At 39.9% G+C, this 20,722-nt stretch overlaps 1 protein-coding gene across 1 annotated transcript in view; it reads right to left on the bottom strand.

Annotated features, from left to right (window-relative positions):
* PLCG2 (phospholipase C gamma 2) overlaps positions 1–18,178 on the bottom strand; it is a 49,390-nt gene extending 31,212 nt beyond the window's left edge. The window contains exons 1-4 of the mRNA XM_058034119.1: positions 17,983–18,178; positions 5,795–5,935; positions 3,154–3,247; positions 1,974–2,021 (exon numbers count right to left, since the gene is read on the bottom strand). Of these exons, the coding sequence (XP_057890102.1) occupies positions 1,974–2,021; positions 3,154–3,247; positions 5,795–5,935; positions 17,983–18,178 (479 nt within the window). The remainder of the gene's footprint in view (positions 1–1,973; positions 2,022–3,153; positions 3,248–5,794; positions 5,936–17,982) is intronic.
* Between the last annotated feature and the right edge of the window lie 2,544 nt (positions 18,179–20,722).

The following is a 20,722-nucleotide window of genomic DNA, read 5'->3' as shown; positions in this document are numbered from 1 at the left end:
AAAAAGCCCCAGTTTTCAATACCATTTTAACCTTTTTCTCTGGATGTTATTCAGTCTGGTAACGCTGATTTGCAGCAGGAAGACTCTTGCCTCCTGCAACACCTGAACACGATCTCATGCTCCTCTCAACCAAGTCTTCCCTTCCAGTTCCATTTACACAGACCTGCTGGTTCTTTTCACAGAGCTTCAGAATGCCCAATAATATCCCAGTAACACTTCAAAAACCAAAGTTTTCTAGATAACAGCATGGCAGCAAGTCAAGGGAGCACAGGTACAAAACATGTGGGTCCTATTGCTGAAGCCCACAAAATATTAAAGCAATACCAACAACACCCAACAAAACAAGACTGAGGAACTCTGCCTTGGCCTACAGCACAATTCAGGAGCCATTAAACCTCTGCAAACACAGGGTCAGAACAGAATTGCCTGAAAGCAACAAAACCAATGAGCACGTAGATGAAAGTAACACTTCCATTCTACATTGTCCATGCCGGCAGCTACCCTGGGAGATATTCCCATCTCCATTGTGCAAGAGGCAGAGAGGCAAAGCAAGAAGGAACTAAGCCAAAGTCCATGCCCAAGCCAGATTAGAACTCAGGAAATTCCTGGCTTTCCGCCTCGTCGCCAGACCTCTGGAAAAAAACACTATTAGGAGCAAGAAGGAGCACTCCATTTGTACACTAAACACCAAGCACAAGCCATTTCCTCTGGCCAGACAAGGGCAAGAGAAAACAAAGAGCTGGGACTTCATTACCACTGGAAAAAAATCAACCTGTGGAACAGGACTTGCCTGGTAGCCTTACAAATAACCTTCCTAAAAATCACAGCTCTGAACACAACAGACCTGAGTCCAAACTCCTATCCTGAATTTTTCTAAAAGCATGAATCACCTAGGAAGGGAAGTGCAAGTCTCCTTGGTCCCAACCAAGCTGCCTTGTAGCAATAAAACAATCCTAAAGCAACAAATGAAACCCCTTCAGCAGACACCTACTGTCAGCCACAGCTGCTCCATCCTAACATTTGCTTTTGCTTTGTGAACCCCAACAACACACCCCCATTGCAGGGGTAGTTCTGAAAATGCATCGAGGGTCAAGTCAATGTCCAGTACAGGATGGGACTGTGGCCAGTTGGGGATACACAGCTCTGAAATGGGGTCTCAGCTCAGCCTGCACAGTGCCACAGGCTGTCTGCACAAAGGTGTGATTTCCTGCAATACCACAGCCTCAGCCACACAGTGAAACACCTCACTGCAGTTTGCTTTTGGGAAAAGGTGTACACAACAGGGAAAGCATGAGCTTTTCTACACTGATTTGTACTTAATAATAAAATGCATGTTCCAGACAAAGAGAAAAAACATGGTGAAACGATAACACAGAAGGGAGGAAAAGTTAACATTCTTCTCAGTGCCACACGATTTCTGGCAACTCTAAGGAGAAGTGTGCAGCTGAATTCATTTTTTAACATGTCTCCTTTGTGTGTAAAAGCTACAAAGCCACATCACAGATGGACCTGAAAGGAGCTACTGAAACCCAAACACATGAAGCCACACATCACACTGGGAGCTAGAACCCCTGGGTTCTTGAGAAGCACCAGGTCAGAGGTGATTGTTTGGCTTTGGTCCATCCAAATGCAAGGCAGAGACATGCCCATGGCCAGGCAGCTGCCAGCCAAGCTGAATCCCTAAAATAACACCTTGCTCATTCTGGCAAAGTAATTCTAGGCTAAAATTTAAAATACTTAGCTGTCATCATTTCTTTCCTCGTTATACCATGTACATAAACTTGAGGAAATGCTATGAACACATTGTATTTAGCAAAAGGCAAAACTCAAGTTGCTCAAGCAAAGGCAAATGCCATTTTCAGGGATCTCATACTCCACATTTTGGACAATGAATTCTTTATTTCTTTTCATTCCACGTTAGAATCTGCAACAAAAAGTCACTAAAAAATCTGGAAAAAGTCAGAATTTCTTACCTATTTTTTCTAGTTTGATCAACAGAATAGATCTGCTTTCTCAGCCAGCTTGTAGAAGAGGGAGAAAAAAAATTAAGAATTATAAAGAATATACAGCCAATGAAATTTCAAAATCTATAGACAAAACTCAATAGAAATACTTAAAGGTCTTAAGAGTCATCTCTTTTAGCAAAGCAAAAACATTACCAGTGCAGCATTCAAGGATCCAGCCAATTTTTTTAACCACATTTGTAAATATGTACTTTGCTGCATTTTACAGTCACATAAACAACACAGGAAAGGGAAGGGTGGGCAGGACAGAAAAGAATGAGTAACCAGAAGCTGTAAAAAAGTAAGAGGATAAAGTGAGCCAAAACTTCAGCTAATCTAAACTGGAGTAACTCCATAAAGTCAATGATTTCTGCCAGATTTATCTTTGAGCTGTTGGCTCAAATATCTGTTAGATGCATAAAAATTAAAAACTAGAGGGAAGGGAGAGGGTTTTAAGGAATTTTAAAGAAAATCCTCATTGCAGTGCATGTCAGTTTTAGATGCACAGTAAAATACTTTTAGTTCCACCAATAATAAATAAATACATATACAATTTTGATCTAAAAGATGACTGCACTGCTAAGCTGATCTAGAGCCTCAACAGGAATTACTCTTGTTTGACAACACTAGTGTCAAGGGCACAGTTTGATCAGGGAGCAAGTAAGGGCAGAGCATATCTGCAGTAACAGCAGTGATGGAAAACAATGGGGTATGGAGACATACTGGAAATACTGAAATTCTGAAACCTTGTCCACAGAACTGGCAATCTGAGCCTGAGCAGTTTCACACACAACATCCTCTAAAGGACAAAGGTGCGGTTTCACCTTCATATGGCTGACTTTTGAATTTTCCAAGAAGCCAACACACAAACACCAGCTGCTCTTGTGACCTCATGAAGAGATTTTGTTTTGGGTGCACAGAACAAGGTGAATGGCAAGTTCACATTACTGTATGAAGCAGAGTGTGACTCCAGAGCACCTATGTAGCAAAACAGACATTGAGAATTTCCATATGAGGTTTCAGTGTCCTACACTAACTGGAAAGTGTTCTTAGTGTAATTGGCAAGCACCACTTGTTGAACCTTAAAAATTTCATTCAGATTTTCCTCTTTCAATTCCCAGTCTCACAAACTGAAAATATTACCACATACCTCTCTGTGATTGCAGGTGTGGGAGCACTCATAACCTCTTGATACAAGATATTCAAGCCACACAACCATTTATCAGTATCATCTTTAGAGTCAGCTGAAAAAAACAGTATGATATGGTACAGCAAAGCAAAATCAACACAAAACCAAGACATAACTTGTTTAGATAAACCCTAGTATACAAAGTTGCTGGTAACCTTCCTCTTTGATAAATCTCATTGTATTGCTTCACGTTGCTACTAATAAAGCTAATAAAAAACAGTGTAAGAAGTTTGGGGTTAGGTAAGCTCTGACAAAAAGACACTTCCTTTTAGAAGACTTTTATCAGAGTAGGAAAGTTTCAATATTTCAGCAAAAACACTATAAAACTACTGCTGAGCTCTTGTAGTAACACAATCAAAATTCATTCTCTTATCTTCTGTCTCCAAAGTGGCAAAAGCCCAGGATCCAGATCAGAGCAACGTGAAGGACACAGGCAAAAGAACTCAGTGCTGCTGTGGCATTAAGCTGGTTCATTATATTCCCAGCAACTTACAACAAAATTACAATATACTGGCTTTTGACATAATCACCTTCTATTTATCTTAACCATGTCTCTCAACACGGATCGTTCCAGACTAAATTTTGGCAAGACAAACAGTAAGGGAGCAATGTACAAAATTGGTGTAGTGTATATAACACATTTTAATACAAGTCAAAAAAAGGTCTAAAATTCCTTATGTGGCCTAGCTAGAAGCCAGGCACATCTTCCTCCCTGCCCTGCAAATTAGTATATCACTGTTTTGTTTTGTTTAAAATTTAGTTTGCCTTTCCAATTCCCAAACCAGAAGAGTCCTCATCATTTATCATGATTGCATTTGGTAATTCTTCAGCCAAACAGAAGGAAGATGAGGAACTGCTTGCTGGGCACAGCTTTCCCTAGGAAATACCAGCTAAGCTGCAATAACCTTGCATGAGATGTGATTTTTACAGCCCTCAGCTGGGCAAAGTCCATTTGATTTAGCAGGCTGGCTCTGAAATTGCATGAAGGCATTCTTCAATTAAACCAGCTCTGAAAAATTATTTTCACTCAGGAGCTGAAATCTTTTATCAGCTTTCAAAGCAAACAAGTTTCTCAAAAGGTGAAGATTGCATTTTATTTAAACATACTTTCAAACAATGCTTTATACCCCAAGGATGAAACTGGAGCCCAGCCTCAGCTCCCCATTGAAATGTTTTTCAATTAGTTACAATTTTGGAAAGAACACCCACCACCACTGCCAAACCAATTCTTCTCCCAAGACAATTCTGCCCCTTATGACAGCCACCATTCCCCTCAAGGAACAATTCTTTTATATTGTTTTAAGGAACCACCACAAAGCCCTTCAGCAAGGAAAAGGATTTCCCCTGAACTGAAAGCTATGTCATGTTGTTCTGCAGTTCAGCATTACAGCAACAGCTCATGGTACCAAGTGTTTTCAAAGCATTGGCAGAGGCCTGGTTTGAGAACTGCCACGGGGAGGGACTGGAGGGGCTGTCAGAGGAAATCAAGCTGAACTCCCTGGCACAGCTGCACGTAAGCACAGCCATTTACTCAAAATTTTCACAGACTTCAGTCAACAATGGTAAAACTTATTTTAAAACCTCTAAGAAAGGACGAGTCTTTCAGTTCAAAAGCATCTGACTGCAAAAAACTTGTATTCTAGTACTGCAATCTATACAAAATTCATCCCATAAATAATTACAAACAATAGCTGTCAGTATTTAAATACTTACAAAGCACTCCCCTTTGTCACATTAAGATTTTGCAATTAAGTTAAAGATTTAAATGGAGAAGCATGTTCATGCTCAGGACAGAGAGAACTGCAACTCCAAATAAATTGTCTGTATGGTTCTAGACCAAGGACCCACTACAAACCTTTTAGAAAATAAATCTCTTAGTAAATTCCACTAGTTAGAAATTGTATTCAGCCTCTACTGTAAAATCTTTGGTCTCTTTCATTTCAAAATCTTTAGGTTTGTAACCCTGGATAATGTTGCCTGCAATAAAAAGTGTTCCAACCCTTTCTATAGATAGAGGGTACAAATTCCCTTTGTTTCACAAGATCTCCTAATTTAAATTTATCACTTTCCAATTTTATTTATGGTCTCCTAGTACTTATTTAGAAGAGGGTTAGTATTATTAGGTGACATGCACACAAATAGCCCAAACTAAAATTTCATTTTTCCAAATTAGTCTGCAATTGCCCATAGGCGATAGGAAAATCTCTGTGATACAGCTGTTTATGGCTACTACATCCAAAATCATTTTGGCCAGACCAAAAGTGTTAGGACAATATTCTGGCCACACTGAATAGCTGTCCTTAAAGAGGGCAATGTTACCTCTGCCATCAGTGCTGAAAACCTTACTGGAGTTATTTTACCTTGCTAGAAAAATCAGAAATGACACTTGCATGACGCACCACTGGGAAGTGAAACATTCCAAGTGCAGCAGGTCACAGACAAGAAGGGCTGAGTAAAAGGTCTGGCTCCAGATTTTAAGCATCTGGTGCACTCCTGAGCTGTAGAAGTTAAAACCACAGTATTCTGTGCATTCCTGTTCCATCAATGTGTTAGATTTGTTCAATCAGTAACCTCAAAGAAGAAAGAAAAAAGATAAAAGTACCTGCTAAACTTAAGGTGTTGAGGACAAACTGGGTTCCATAAAAAACAGTAAAGCAGTGTTCTTCTCTGTGCCTTGCTTTGCAACGTTCAAAGTCCTTTGAATTCTTTCCTGGGCGAATTTCTTTTATTTCCATCAGATCCACTAAAAGGAAACAACATTCAGTCAGTACAACTGCAGAGCATGAAATGCTAGGACGGATAACTCAAAGTATGTAAACACATAGAAAATAGCTATATATGTAAAAATGTAGATCCGTATTGGACAAGAAATGCAAATTATGCCAGCTTTCAATCCATAAATCCACAAATAAATAATAACGGACAATAGTAGAAAAGGACCAGAAGAAGAAAAATAACATGTCATATTTTTATTACTTCACTGTCTCTGATTTTCCATGGACAAGGTGCATATACACGGCCCTTTGGGTCACAGAAAATGTGATTTCACAAATGGCATTAACTCTAACCAAGTAATTTCCCAATTGCCATGAAAACTGTTCAGAAATAAAAAAAAAAATATACAATTCTACCTTACCCACCTAAACCATCCACATAAATCTTACACAGCTAACCTTGTCAGCTAGTACAGTCGCTGGTACTTTCAAGGAAAATATTTGAAGTAGGAATATAAAGAGAAAATCAAGCTTAATAATTAAAATGTTTGTGAGTTTTCTGCGGCCAGCTCCAGAGCGATCTGTGTTATTTAACATAACCTGTTGTATCACTTTCACCTCTCAGCTCTCCAGAGAACACAGGTATGCACTGGAGCACAGCAGAATGGGAACCCTGCACAAGCACACACTCCCCCAAGTCAGCTCCCTGTTTTCAAACCCTTGCTACAGGGCCTGCAGAACAGGAGGGAGACAGCACTGAAATAGAAATATGTGTGCTCTCAAGATAAGATACTTATTAGAAAACGGAGGAAGTGGTTTTGCTCTGCCTGTGGACCAGAGAAATAAACAGCTCTTTCCACTTCTGGACAGTCTTGACTTACAAGCTACAGGACGAAGTGTGAACAAAAACATTTCATGGCTGCTCTCAAAATGTGTTTATCAGACCTAGCAAGATCCAAGGAAAACAGCTGAGGGTTTCTGTCCCTGCATTTAAGAATGCCACAATATAAACCCCCTGTTTTAAATGAGCACCTCATCAGTAACAGAAGACCTTTAAGAACATAATGAAACAGCAGCTCTGCTGCCAGACACGGATGAGCTGAACAACAGCAAAGCTTCCACCTGTGTAACGCTGCATTTCTATGATACCAACATGGACAGACAAGCAAGGAAGTGTTTCAACAAAATCCTGATAACAAAACATTAATTCATCTTGGAACTTCTTATTCTCTGCAAAGTATCCCAGGCCAAACTTCGACCAGACACTCCTTTCTCACAGTCATTAAACAACTTACACTGTGAAAATGAGACCTCAAAGGTCAATCTGAACTAATTATAGGATACAAGCATCTTTCTTACGTGATTTTTTCCAAGAATCACCATTCTCAAGGTAGAGGTTTTAATGTCTCAGCCTCCCTCTCAAACCACAAAAACATCTCCTAAGATCTGCATGTCTGATTGGTGAAGACTCCTAAATTTAGATGCGAACTTCTAAAATAAGGTCACACTGTGCCTATAAATGACCAGGAACCAAAAGCTCCTAATGATGACTCTGATCTCCTTACCATTCAGAGTCTCACGTGGATCCCTAAAGATGTATCCAAATTACCATCCTAAACGTCACCATCTAAAAAAGCTGATCTTACACCATGAATTTACATTAATATCAACAGAGAAGAATCAGAAAGCAGAGACAGAAATACCCAGATGGAGAGGGGAGGAGGTTGCATGGCTGCAATAAATGGCACGGACTGCACACCAGGCTGCCTCATTCCAATCATCGGCAACCCCAGTCACCTCTTCTCTTTCCCTTCACCCAACAAATCCCTGCTGAAAAACAGAGTTTTAACTTCAAAGTGAATCATACCTTTCCTTTCAGACTCCTTTAAATCCACACACATGAACAACACAACAATAGGCCCTCTCAAAGTACAAACTAGAAGCAGTGATAAAAGAGATTTCACAACCTGCATTGCTGTTGTCATTTCTAGGGGCTCTTACCTCACACTGACCTCTGAAATAAACACACAAACTTACCCAATGTCTCCCCTCAGTTACACACTCACTACAGTCCTTCTCCTTGCACTACAGCCTTTCAACCCCACCATCCCCTTCTCCTGCATGAACCTATGTGTATATACAGAGTGGCACAAGGATTTCTATATGCACAGACATGTTATTGCTTCTCCAACTGGTTTTTCAGAAAAGGTTTCACTATACCCTAATTGCTAAACATTCAGTAAGTAGAGGAATGGTTCAGCAAGAGAACAAAACTGAGTGAAAGAGAGGAGAAAGAAATATTTATATTAAAAAACTTAAATTCAAAATCTAGCATCCCTATTATTTTCAGGCAACTTATTCTATATATCCTACAAAATTTGGGCAAGATATCATTACGTTTCCTTAGAAAATAAATGAAACAGGTACAAAACACAAGTTTTGTTAAACATTCGTTATATTTTTACAGAAATAAAGATGTAATGCACATTATAGTTTCAAAAAATTAATAGAAAATACATGTATGACTTTTAACGACATTTCATAGTGTTGGTTAGGATATATTACTCTACATTCTTGAAAGAAAAGCCAATGTAGAGGATCAAAGGGAAAAAGAGAAATATGAATGCAAAGCATTAATTCTGGTCTTGCACTAAGCTCTGTGTCCTTCACAGGATTCCCAGTAACTCCAGAATGGCTGATTCCAACTATACCAAGAAAGGAGCAGGCCAGGAAAAGCTGCAGCATGTTTCAGACTCAGATTAGTAAATCAACTGCACCAACGTAGTTGTTACGCAGTTACTGTGAACTTTTTTAACAGCACAATCTGTCACTGAACAATTAAAATGTAATTTCATACCTATGCCAGAACTGCAGGCACAACACTTCAGACACTATCTTTGTACTGCCTTGAAGTACTGGAGCTTTCCTCCTTCTCAATCCCACATGCAAACTGCAGAGCCATATCCTGCCCTGGCTTCACAGACACGTATTCCTGGGGCCTGATACTCCCAAAAAAAGCACAAACCTGGACAGATACACCTTGCACAGTCAAACCAGGTGCAATTTCCACAAGAAAGGTGAGAGAAGATTAAAACATTTCCTAAGGAAACATGAATCAAAGTAGAGAAATTGACTCACATCCAGCAAGACAAGGAGAGCACTCCCCCAGCACAGCCAGTCCCCAGCCAAACAGTTTATAAAAGTCTAGTGCCACTCTAAAACCCACAATAGTTTACAGTTCATCCATCCCTTTATGTGACTATTTCCCCAGGTTGAAGGGATCTCCTTAGCAGCCTCATCAGTCACGGATTGATTCTGACAACTCCCTCAAGAGGCTCTTAAAGAGACCAGACTCCAAGGCACCTTCAATAACCACACTGTCTCGGGCTCTGATCTGGATGTGCATTTGAGGCAGTTCAGAGCCTGAGGCTGCCAAACTTCAGCTCCTCTGGCTGCTGTGTTTGGCAAATCAGTGAATCCAATGGATCCTTGCACTACTACATTGATACTTTTCCAATACTGCACAGATGAATTGCTCAGTGCCTTCCAGGGCACCTGACAGAGCTCTTGACTGCCATGAACTTAACAATAAACTTTTGATCCTCAACATCTCCACTGATCTCCATTCAAATAACCCAGCAGCAATCATGTTCAGCCACACACTTGCAGGTACAAATTCCTGTTACATTTCCTGCAGTCACACCTGGAGGTAGATGGTAAAACAGAACCTGCATTTCACTACAGCAGGTGTTGTGCAAGCTGAGGGGAAGACATAATACAAGATAACCAAAGGTAGAAAACTAATGTCAAGAGGAGAACTGGGGAAAAAACACAACAGTGTGCTACACAGCAATTTAAAGAGAGAAGTTCTGGCTCTGTCTGCCACAATGGTCATCCACCAGTCACCTCTGGGTGGGAACAGAACCATCCAGCACCTGAACAGACAGGTGGGTTGGGGAACAGACCCTGCTGAAAAAAAACAGCCACTGCCACCAGCAGAGCACCTTCTGTGGGCTGGAAATGTCCATCTAAATTCACTGGAGGAAGGCAAATTTGCAAGAACACCTTTGGTCAAGTCAGATAATGTTAGCCTGGACCATCAGGCTGTTTGCATGTAAATGCATGGGTCAAAAAACCTTAGAGGTTGTCAACCCATCAAGGTACCCTTGATAGAAAAGTCTACATTAACAGTGTAAAAGTTTACCTGAATCTGCCATTAAGGACTACAGAGTTCTGTAAGATAACATTCCTGATTAAAAAGCCCAGATTCCCCAGGTGTCCTTCAGTGTCTGTGGCCACAAATGGTGCTCAGCTCAAAACTCAGTCACGTACTTAATGAAGGAAAAGGAAAAGCCTTCAGAGAGTGTCAGAGCAGGCTTACAGAGTCAGATATCGTGCTGTGAGCGTTATTTCAGTAAGTCTCAAGAAGACTTAAGGGAAACTACTGGTAATGTTTTGAAGAAGAAAATAAGAGACTCTCATCACCCAAGGTGTGTGCACCAAGACATGAGCTGGCCATTCTCTCTATGAATACAATTGCATTTTCATGTGTATATATGTATAGTAATATTCTGCGCTCAGAACCAGATATTTTTTTCCAAAAATTTGCATTACAAAATATTCCAAAGTAGATTTCATTTTAGAAAGTGAGAAACTGCCCACTGCAACAGAGGCTGTGTGCAAATGAGTGCCCAGTGAATGAAGAAAGCCTTTAGTAGCCTTTTGCAAATGTACTTCATGGTGGTTAGTGAGGACAATGGCTCTGCTCTCACTTCTGCAGAATTAAATATTAACTACCCAAGGTGTGTTTTAACAGCCTCTTTTTTTTCAGAGCAGCAATGAAACACAAATTCTCTGTGACTCTAGAGGGAACAAGGTGAGGCTTCTCTTGGAGGACAAAGTCACAAGAAAGCAGAAATGTCCTGCAGCATGGCAGCCCAGATGCGGCAGGGACAGCAATTCAGCTCATATAAACAGAGAAGTTTACTGAGACATTCAGCAGCCCAAGGAAGTCATTAGAGATCAGCCACAAAACTTCTGAAAACACAGTTACAAGGATGAAAACTGAGAGACAGTGTGGTGCACCTTGAGAAAGCACCCATGAGTACCTTTCCAGGGGTCCTCTGGGGATTTAGCTGAGTGACTGACATCAGGTTTAGAGAAGTGCACCTTTTAACCCCACAGCGTTTTACGTAATCAGGTCACACAGAGCTGGCATGTACAGTAACAACAAATTACTGCTAAATTCATAACTTCTCACAGTACAGCATCATGTTACAGTGCTTCCCAGTTTGAGCTCTGAATTCAAGGGGCTGTACAGCTGGCTACCGTTTTCATATTAAAAATTAAAGGGCATCTCCACAAAATGACATAAAAATAGAGTAAAATCTATATATGTGCTCATAAAAGTTTACATTCTGCTCCATCCAACAAAACAAAACAAAAATGTTGGTATATAAACCTAATCTACATCTCACACTCACTTTGATCAACCAGCTCAGGGGTGCTGAGGTCTGTGCAGTTCATTCCATCCCTGTTTTGCTGGCTGGCCATGACAGGAAGTCTGGTCGTTGTAAGTTAGCATCAGACATTGCAGAACTGAGCTGCTAAAGGGAAGACATTATTTGAAAGGAGCTAGAGGCTACACATGTTCATTTTTTCATTTGACCACAGAAACCAAGCTCCATGTACTCAGCTGAAGACTTACACAAAGATCCCCTGGCTAACAACTGAAATACAGCCATTTCAAAACACACCAAAAAAAGGTAAATTTGAATGCTCCTTTGTGAAGCTACTCCAAAAAGAGCAAGTAGTGAATTCACTTTGCAATGCCATATTGTTCTTTAACAGTATGCAGAATACAGAAAGCCAATGACAAAATAGAGACTTGGGGTTTTCAATCTGAGTTAAGTTTATTTATTAATTTAAGTCTGAAACAGTAAGGAAATTCAGACAAAAATTCTGCTAGCAGTAAGGAAAACAAAGGTCCCTACTAGAAATCAGCAAGATCAAGTCCAGTATTCAAGCCAAATTAAGCACTCATTTCATACTCCTCACCAGAATATATAGATGCTCATCACTTCTCCCAGACAGGGAGAGATCTGTAAATATTTATACCATATTCTCCAATGGGAGGGAAAAAAAGCTTTCCACCACAGAAGAAATTTACATTGATATTAACAATTCTACTAAATAAATTACTCAGCTGTTTAACACATAGAAAAAAAAAATCAATGTTTAAGAATGTGAGCCACATGCATGAAGACACTCTTGGGTGTTAGTTTTTGAAGCTCCCCAATGTATCTGAAAGCCAAAATGATGCACAGCATAAAAATGTGCTCTCTCTTTGGCAGTCATTTTAGCAAAGATTTTAAAAACAACATTATCAAAATTTAATTTCAAGGCAAAGATGCTGCTGGATACAATTCATAAAATAAAACAAAGATAAAAAACCCTAAGCCTTGTTAGGTAGAACAGCACTGCCTGTGGCAACACACAGAAGGTTACCATTAAATTAAACTGCAGATCCCTGCTTTTGCCCTCACCCTGTCAGCTGAATGTGGCCTGACCTGGTGTGGTATCTACAGGACTCTATTACAGATGCACAGCTCCTATAATGAGCTTTGATCATTAAATATCCAGGTGCAACATTTGGCAGAAATTAGTGATTCCTGCTTGGCAGTGTAACAAAGTCTGAAAGCACAGGACAATCTTACAGAGCAGCTCCCACAGGTTCTAATTCTACTTTTAACATGAATTTACTACAGCTGATTTTAGCTTTCACACTCCCTTTACCTGTGAAACATGAAAATTCAAGTTCATTCTATGTCTGGGTTTTTTAATCATGTTCTAGAGGACAAATTCTGTAAAATCTCCCCTGTTCAGCAGGGAAGAAAATCTCAAGTGAACTTAACACTTGATAACACTTTTCTGTAGTTTAAATGAAAAATTGGTAATGCTAAATGACTTTGAGATGGCAAATTTATTTTAAAATGGGCATTTTTTTTTTTACCAACTCTGGAAAAATATTATTACACATAAAAACTAGAGCAGTGAGACAATGTGAAAAGAGCAGTTCACATTAATTCTAAAATAACATGTTATGCTTTGTCAAACATGGGTTTCTGTTATAAATGGGAAAAAGACACAAGATAGTCTTATTGCATTAATAAAGGTCTGGGCTGCAGAAAATAGAAATGGCTGCTATTGTACTGTGGTGTGTCACGAGCATCAAAAGCTCCAATTTAAGCACGGCCTTTATTCCCCTGCTTCATAATTCTGCAATTACATTGACATGATGCCTGCATCTCTGCCACTCCTCAGTCCAGGTACTTCATCCTCTGAGAAAGTTTTCAGAATAAATTAATACTAACATTTCTCTTCCCACCTTATCTACACCCTGACCTCTCACTCTGCATACAGAAAGAGCAGTTTCACAGCTGATATATGACTTTTTCTAACTATGGCCCTCTGATGCTTTAAACCTATTTCTTGTTATGAGCTTGCACAACTAAATTGTCACTAGATATTTTTATTATGGAATCTTTTGCAATAAATAAAGAACATGAAAAAAACATGAAAAGGTTGTCTTTCTTTTCTAAAAATAAGGGATTAAAATATGGTTTATATAATTTTACAAAAGCAGGTCACCTCTTCATATTAAAAAAAATCCTAAGTATTCAAAACCAGAGAAATCATCTTCAGTCCTCAAATAGAATGTTCCTTGAAATGAGCATGCTTGTATTACAGAGAATCACACACTTGCACATTCAAGGATGGCACCACAGATTTCTGAGAGTATAAATTCTCCTGGCTGTGAATCATCCCTTCACTCAAGGGATTCTTGGAAGAATATGCAGAAACTCACACATTTTCCAGTGACTAATCCAACTCTAGTCACCCAGAGCTTTCCCTTAATAATTGTCCTGAAAGCACTTTGCATCGGAGAAAGAATGGAATACCCATAATGGATCAGCTTCCTGGAGATTTGCACCTCACCACCTGCTTGCCCTACAAAAGCTTAAATATCCTAACTTTGGGGCTTAATTTATTCATGTGCACATAAATGCTGTACCACAGTTTGGGAGTTTGGAATGTGCTCTCAGACAGCAAAGCCCAGGTGTCAGCCACAGAGCCGCGTGTCTCAGCAGGGTCCTGGCAAACCCTGCCCTCCCTTGGCCACCTCTCCCTTCCCCTCTGCCTGGCACTGCAGTGCCAGGGTGCACAACACCCCCAGGGACACTCTGAGGTGGGCAGAACCACCCAGGGTGTGTGTGACCCATCCAGACCCACAGACAGCTGTAAAGGTTAAACACACAATAAAAATACACAGCAGAACCATCAGAGCCAACGCACTGCACCAGACCATGCTGGCAGCCCCACAGTTAATTACCCACCCAGGATGCAGGGATTAACTGCTGCAGGAAAAGGGTCCCTTACAAATTAAACAAGCAAATCAAATCCCTCTGTACAAGGAAACCAAACTTTTCTTCTCTCATGCAAAAATAAGTTAATCCTCTCAAATGCCTGTCTGGGTACACAAGTGAGACTAACCTTGGAATTCAACTGCTAAATACTGGGCTGTGAAAACATCACCTCAAATTTATGTCGTGCACAGTCAGAAATACAGTGCCTCTTGATCTACTGTTGAAATAGCATATCCTTCTCTAAAGGACACAACCAACCTGTGTTCTTGCATTTAGGGGAAAATACAGAGGTTTCTCCCCAGTTCCTTTCTGTTAGAAATTCCTTTTGTACACAGCAACTCAAGTCTCTCAAAAGGTCAATGTAAAAGCTCCAGTACTTGGACACTGTGTGATCTGAACCACACAATGAAGACAAGGATTGTTTAAACCAGATTTCCTAGCCTTTGTAAATCCTCACTTCTTACCACCCCAAAGGCCTGGATCTAGGAAGAGTTTTCTGAAGTTTCTCATCCAGAGAAACACATCTGCACTGAGCAGGAAATATCCTTAATTTTAGCAACTCTTTCACTCTATTCTAAACAGATATGGGGGCAGGTTTTCAACAAAAGGGGCCTTTTATGAGCAATGCAATTTAAAATACACAGTAGTGCCACATTTGGGCCCATGGGGCTGTGTAAATATTTATTTAAGCATAGCTAATCCTACATCTCTCCCCTGCTCCGGTCAATTTATTCCAGAATAAGAGTAGCTGTCTTTTTGTTATTGTGAGGCTTAACTTAAATCATTTCCAAAACAATATTAACCAAACTTGGAAAAGGTCATTGTAATAATTATAATCAACTCTGGCTTAGAGGAATTTGAGTGTTCTTCAAACATTTACAGTCCATCAGCAAGAAAATCAGCACTATGACATTCAAAATTCACAACACAACACAGGACTCTGTCTTTGCTATCTATTAGCAGCCTATTTTTGTGTCCCAAAGTTAAAGAACTCTCCTCACTCTCTGATTTAGAAACACAAACCCATAGCAGATGCTAACATTGAGTTTTCTGCCTTCTGTAAAGAGCAGTTGCCAAACTTGAGTTAAAATAGCACACATGGAACAGGAAACCATCTTAACTTTCCCACTCATATTGAATATTAATTGGTTCTGGACTGAGACACATGCAAACAGCAACCATTAAGATCATATAATGAATATTAGATTTTGTACAGCCTAAGTATATGAATATATTATAATACTTGAGATGATAATTCTCTGCCCTAAACTACTTTAAAAAAAAAGTCAAGAAACAAAAACAGGGGTTTTATTTGTCACAAAGTCAACTGGTAGACTGTATTGTCTACCAGCATATACATTCATATTCAAGAGGCTACTCCATTCAATTCTCAAATAGCAAAGCTTCAAATCCATCATTTTTCCACTTTTCAAGCAAAAAGAAAGCCTGAGTCTCAGTCAAAAGAAGCAACAGCAACACACAAATAACTAACTAACTAAATAAAATACTTCCTTCCTCTTCAGCACAAACACTGTCAGCAAGCTAAAACTGCAGTGACTTTCATTTCTAGTAGACCAGATATAGTTCATGGTGAGTTGGAGCAATTGTTCATATCATATTCTGGAACAATACCTGAAAATTACAGCTTGTTGGGGCAGATTCATTGCTTTTAAAGCCAATAAAACAACATTTTACATATCTGTGCTTTAGACTAGGCCATATTTTCAGACCTGAAGTTCCCAGCGTTACACGCGTCACTGAAGTGTTGCTCAATTTCAAAAACTGCTACAGCACTGCAATTCTTGTGGAGAGGCAGATGGCTTTTGGGTAAGTCATGGATCTCGAGCAATATTCCCTGTTCTAGCCTGGATCTGGAAACAAGTCATTCCCCTGCAGGATCACCCAGGTTTAAGAGTCAAACTACAATATTCACCTTCTTTCAAAAGCATTAAAATCCATGCACGGAGCAAACTAATTAATTTATTATTATTTATTATTACACAAACACACACCAGCCACGGAAAGCTTTGATAAAAGGTGATTACAAGACAGGACTGAAAAAGTTGACCCAAAATCTGGAATGCACAGTCTGTTCAGCTTGAAATTTGTCCCCTCTGTGCAAATGGCTACTGCAAAACCTCAACACACACTCAGAGATTGGTTTGGCCAGAGGACTCTGAGGTCTCCTTCCCTCACTGAGTGGTCATTTTCTGCTATGTTTTAATCTTATTGCTCTGTGTGTAAACCCCAGGCTTTATTTGCTAAACAATATTCAAGCACTACTGTCATAAATGAATTCTACATGCCCTCCTAGGACTTCTTTTTTGGCATGGTACCAGCAATACACTTGTACTTGCATTCACACACATCATTATAGAGAGGATAATTACCCTCATTTGTCACATAAGAAATTGGGGCAATGAAAGATTATGATCCAGAGTACCTGTTAATTGGGTGTCCAGCCCTGTTTGCTTTTCCCCAGAATACTGAATATGGCCATATTTTCACCACCAATGATAAAAACATCCTCCCAGACAGCCACTCTTTTACTTCCACTATATCAGATTTCCAGTTGCTGGTCCAGTCTCCGCAAGGAATGAGACAGGAATCAATGGAAACAGTAGCAGAGATTTAATACTTTTAAGTCAGGAGCATGAAGAGAAACTGCTCAGACAATCCCAAAATCATGCAAATTCTCAGTGCCTGTCTTTCCAACCTTACAGACCAATGGATTTTTAACTTACCGTGTCTTCACCAAAAAAACCAAAACCTTCTAAAAATCCACACTTCAACAGACCAATAAATGATTCTGGTATTTCAGACGAACTATTCAATTCCTTTATTGAGGACAAAGACAATTTAGCAGCTGTAGAGTAAAATCATTACACCACCCTGAGCTGCACAAATCACAGAAATCCCAGGCTGAGCTTTCCTGGCATCAGCTGTGTTCGTAAGAACTGAGGATTAGTCTCACTTTATTCTTCTATTCTAGTTTTTGCAGCCCTATCTAGCCTTACACTCCCCTTCTATTTCCTGACCTTGTTATAAATAATGGGTTTAGTCAGTTCCAATACCAACTAAAGAGACAATACCAAATCAGGGCCTTGAAACCACCTCGTGTCTCACACCTTCATCCTCCCAAGCCATTGGTACTTTCCAATAATGCAACAATGGTCCTAAATAATGACTTCCATCTTCAGACAGCAAATTGCCCAAGAATACCAAAGTGTGAATTAATTCAGTTTCCTTGTATTTGAAGATATTTGGTTGGTTCGTTCTTTTTTTTTTTTTTTTTTTTGAGAGTAGTGGTAAAGAATAATTACTCACTTGAATTTATAAGACATAATGATGGAAAACAATCTGTCAATTCAGAGAACACAAACACCATGATATTCAAAGACTAAACCTTGAAGAACAAGGCTAAGGATAAAAGCATGTTAATCATATTTAAGTAGTGTTAGATACCCAAAAAATGAGCTGTAGAAGATTCTTTGTCTACATTACAACAATTCAAAATATTCTCAGCAAATTACCAAACTTTTTCAGCCAAAATCTTCATAATGTTAATAAAAGTCTCGTTAAATTAATATTTGACAAGTACATCAATTTATTAGTAACTCCAAATTCAGGTGAACATTGCAAATACTCACAGAAACCTTCAATCTTGTCAGCTGTCTTGCTCCATGCCACCTGCCTGGTTTCCATTATCACCTGAATAGTCCTCCTTTCTGGGCTGCTCTTCTTAAGACTGAATATTGTCATAACAGTTCCCAGTTCCAAGGTCCTTTTGATCTGGCTTTTCTCATACTCAGGCATCACTCCATAGTCTATAGTCTTTCTGGGCATTTTTTCTTTTTAATCAAACTTTTATGGTCTTCAGTGTCCTGAAGAGAGAAAATACAAGGACGAAAAGGGAGAAAATTCAGTATTTAAAACAGCATTTTCATTTCTTTAAAGATCACATTTATGCAGTTAGATTCCTAACAGAGTCCTGCCCATGCAAATGCAAGGCAGGTACATGGCCAACATTAACTCTTGCTGGTTTGTCCTGCAAGGAGGTACAAACAGCCTCACAGAGGGCAGGTCCAGCAGCATCAGCTTGTGTCAATTCTTGCACTCTGTTAGAATTAGATGAGACCTCATGAGAATGTAAAGCAGGTAACTGTCCTTTTGAGAACTGGAGTGAAGGGAAAACATGAGTAATACAAACACGAAGTGCCGGCAACGTCTAAACATCGGTTTTTGCACTTTTAAAACTTCATGGCTCTGTTTCTCCTACACAGTCTGTCTTTTCTTCCCCACACGTTGGTGGCAGATATTTGTGTGCATACACTTGGGACACATCTTGGCACAGAACAGCCAAAAGGGAGATGTGTACAGAGCAGATCTCTGGTCTCCCACGTCACTGCACCGAACAGCTAATTACAATCCTGATCACTCCTCAGTGAGATTATCCACCAACAGGATGGTCTGCAAGCTGCTCCGGCACCCATGAAGGAGCGGCACTGTCACACAGCCGCAGGGGTTGCTGTCACACAGCTCCAGCCATCCCCTGAGCCCGACCCCCGAGCAGGACAGGTTTGGAGCAGCTCTGTGCACGCAGCACCAGCCACGGCTCCCCTCTGCTTCTCTTCCTCTCTGCTCAGGCCACTGCTCTCCATCACAAGCAGTTTCAGTTTCCGTGTTCATGGCTAATTCGACCGTGGCACTTCTCGCTTCCCCTTCGAGACTTCTGCCAGCCCTCGCCCCCTCACCCGCTGTCTCCTGAGTGCCCTTTGCTGCTCCCTCTCATCACAGCACCCGATTGCCTCTCACCGCCGTGTCTCAGCTGCTTCAGGAGCCGTCTCCCTGACTCTGAAGCTGCCCGCTGCAATCTTTCCAATCCCTTTTGGAATTCTACCACTTCAATAAACACTTTTTTTTTTTTTTTTGCAAGTTAACAGAGAAGCCACAAGAGTCCCTTCTTACCTCTACATTGCCAATCGTGAGCTTGAAGTGCTCTACAGCAGGATGTAGAGCACATGGTTTGCAAAACATAGACATCATTTAGTGTTTCATATTGCCTTGTTACAGTAATAAAAAAATGGAGTATTCTTTCCTTGTACTACTGAAAAAATTTATGTATCCCAATTCTACAGCTGGGAGGGAGTGAACAACTTTGAAGTACTGTAAGCAAAAATTTATTATTTTCTTTTAGCCATAATGTAACGGGTCCTCTTAGAAAATAATCAGATAATCATTTAAATTATGACAAGCCTGCACCTAAAAAGACAGCCATGGTCATCTTGCTACAATGATTTGTTAAAATAAGAAATGAAAGGAGGGAAATATAAACAATTAAATTAAAATCTTTGAACAACGTCTATTTTCTAATTAAAAAAATAGAAACCCAGTCTTCTCACTTTGCTCTTTTCATTAAGAATCAGAATAAAACAAATAAGCTGTGATCTGGGACAAGGATTAAGCATTTGTGCAACATCACACTGAATAACAAAAAACTGAACTTTTAAATGAGTATAGTTTTTCAAGAGGTGATAAAAAACGCATCAGCTCTACCTTTTACAGTACAAGGTATGGCTGTTAAATGAAATATGATGTAGGAAAACAAGACAAGAAGTTTCTAAGTACAGCTATTTAATAAAGGGCAATGCAGTAGGTTTTTTGAGAGATAACTCCCTTAGTACAAAGGAACTGCCTCTCAGAGGTGGCTTCTTAAGCAGTTTCTGTTGAATATAATATACTGTACTTCCCCTTTTAAAGGAGCTCTTTCTCCCGAAACCAGAGAGAACAGTGGATTTAATCTAACTTAACTCCTAAGTCACGAGCCAAGTTTTTGACTTAAGGTGGAAAGAATATTGCAATATTTGATCAGCCTAACTGACCACTCCTAGACTGTTCTGGCTGCCTGTTCCACTTTAAGAGTAACATCACAGAAAGCTGCCTAATAGTAAAAGAACTAACAAAGTCCTTGGATAAGACCTTCAAACATCAGGAACTGTCTTACACAGTTGCCCCCCAGCCTTCCTGACACCCATCACTGCACAACAACTTGAATTAACAATCTTTCTACCCATTCATGCAGCAGAATTCTGTGATGACCTCCATCAGCCCATTACCTGCATGCCTCCAACCCAGCAGAGTGTGAACTACAAGATGCTGTGTGTAACAGAAGCATCACTGATCCTCTGCTGAAAAGTTACTTAAGCCTCAGTTGAAAAGATCCAGCACCACTTAGAGGACTCAGCAAGTGAGTTAATAATCATCAAAACACACCACAAGCTCCAGCTTGGACACAGACATGACTCTTTCCCTCTGACTGTAGGAATTACAGGAGCTAAAGTTTGAAGGTGCCCTGTACCATAAGCAAAACTTGGATCACTTATTACTGTT

This window comes from Melospiza georgiana, chromosome 14 (genome assembly GCF_028018845.1).
Source record: "Melospiza georgiana isolate bMelGeo1 chromosome 14, bMelGeo1.pri, whole genome shotgun sequence".
NCBI lineage: Eukaryota > Metazoa > Chordata > Aves > Passeriformes > Passerellidae > Melospiza > Melospiza georgiana.
The sequence above is the reverse complement of the archived record's forward strand: the minus strand, read 5'-3'. Positions and strand labels throughout refer to the sequence as shown.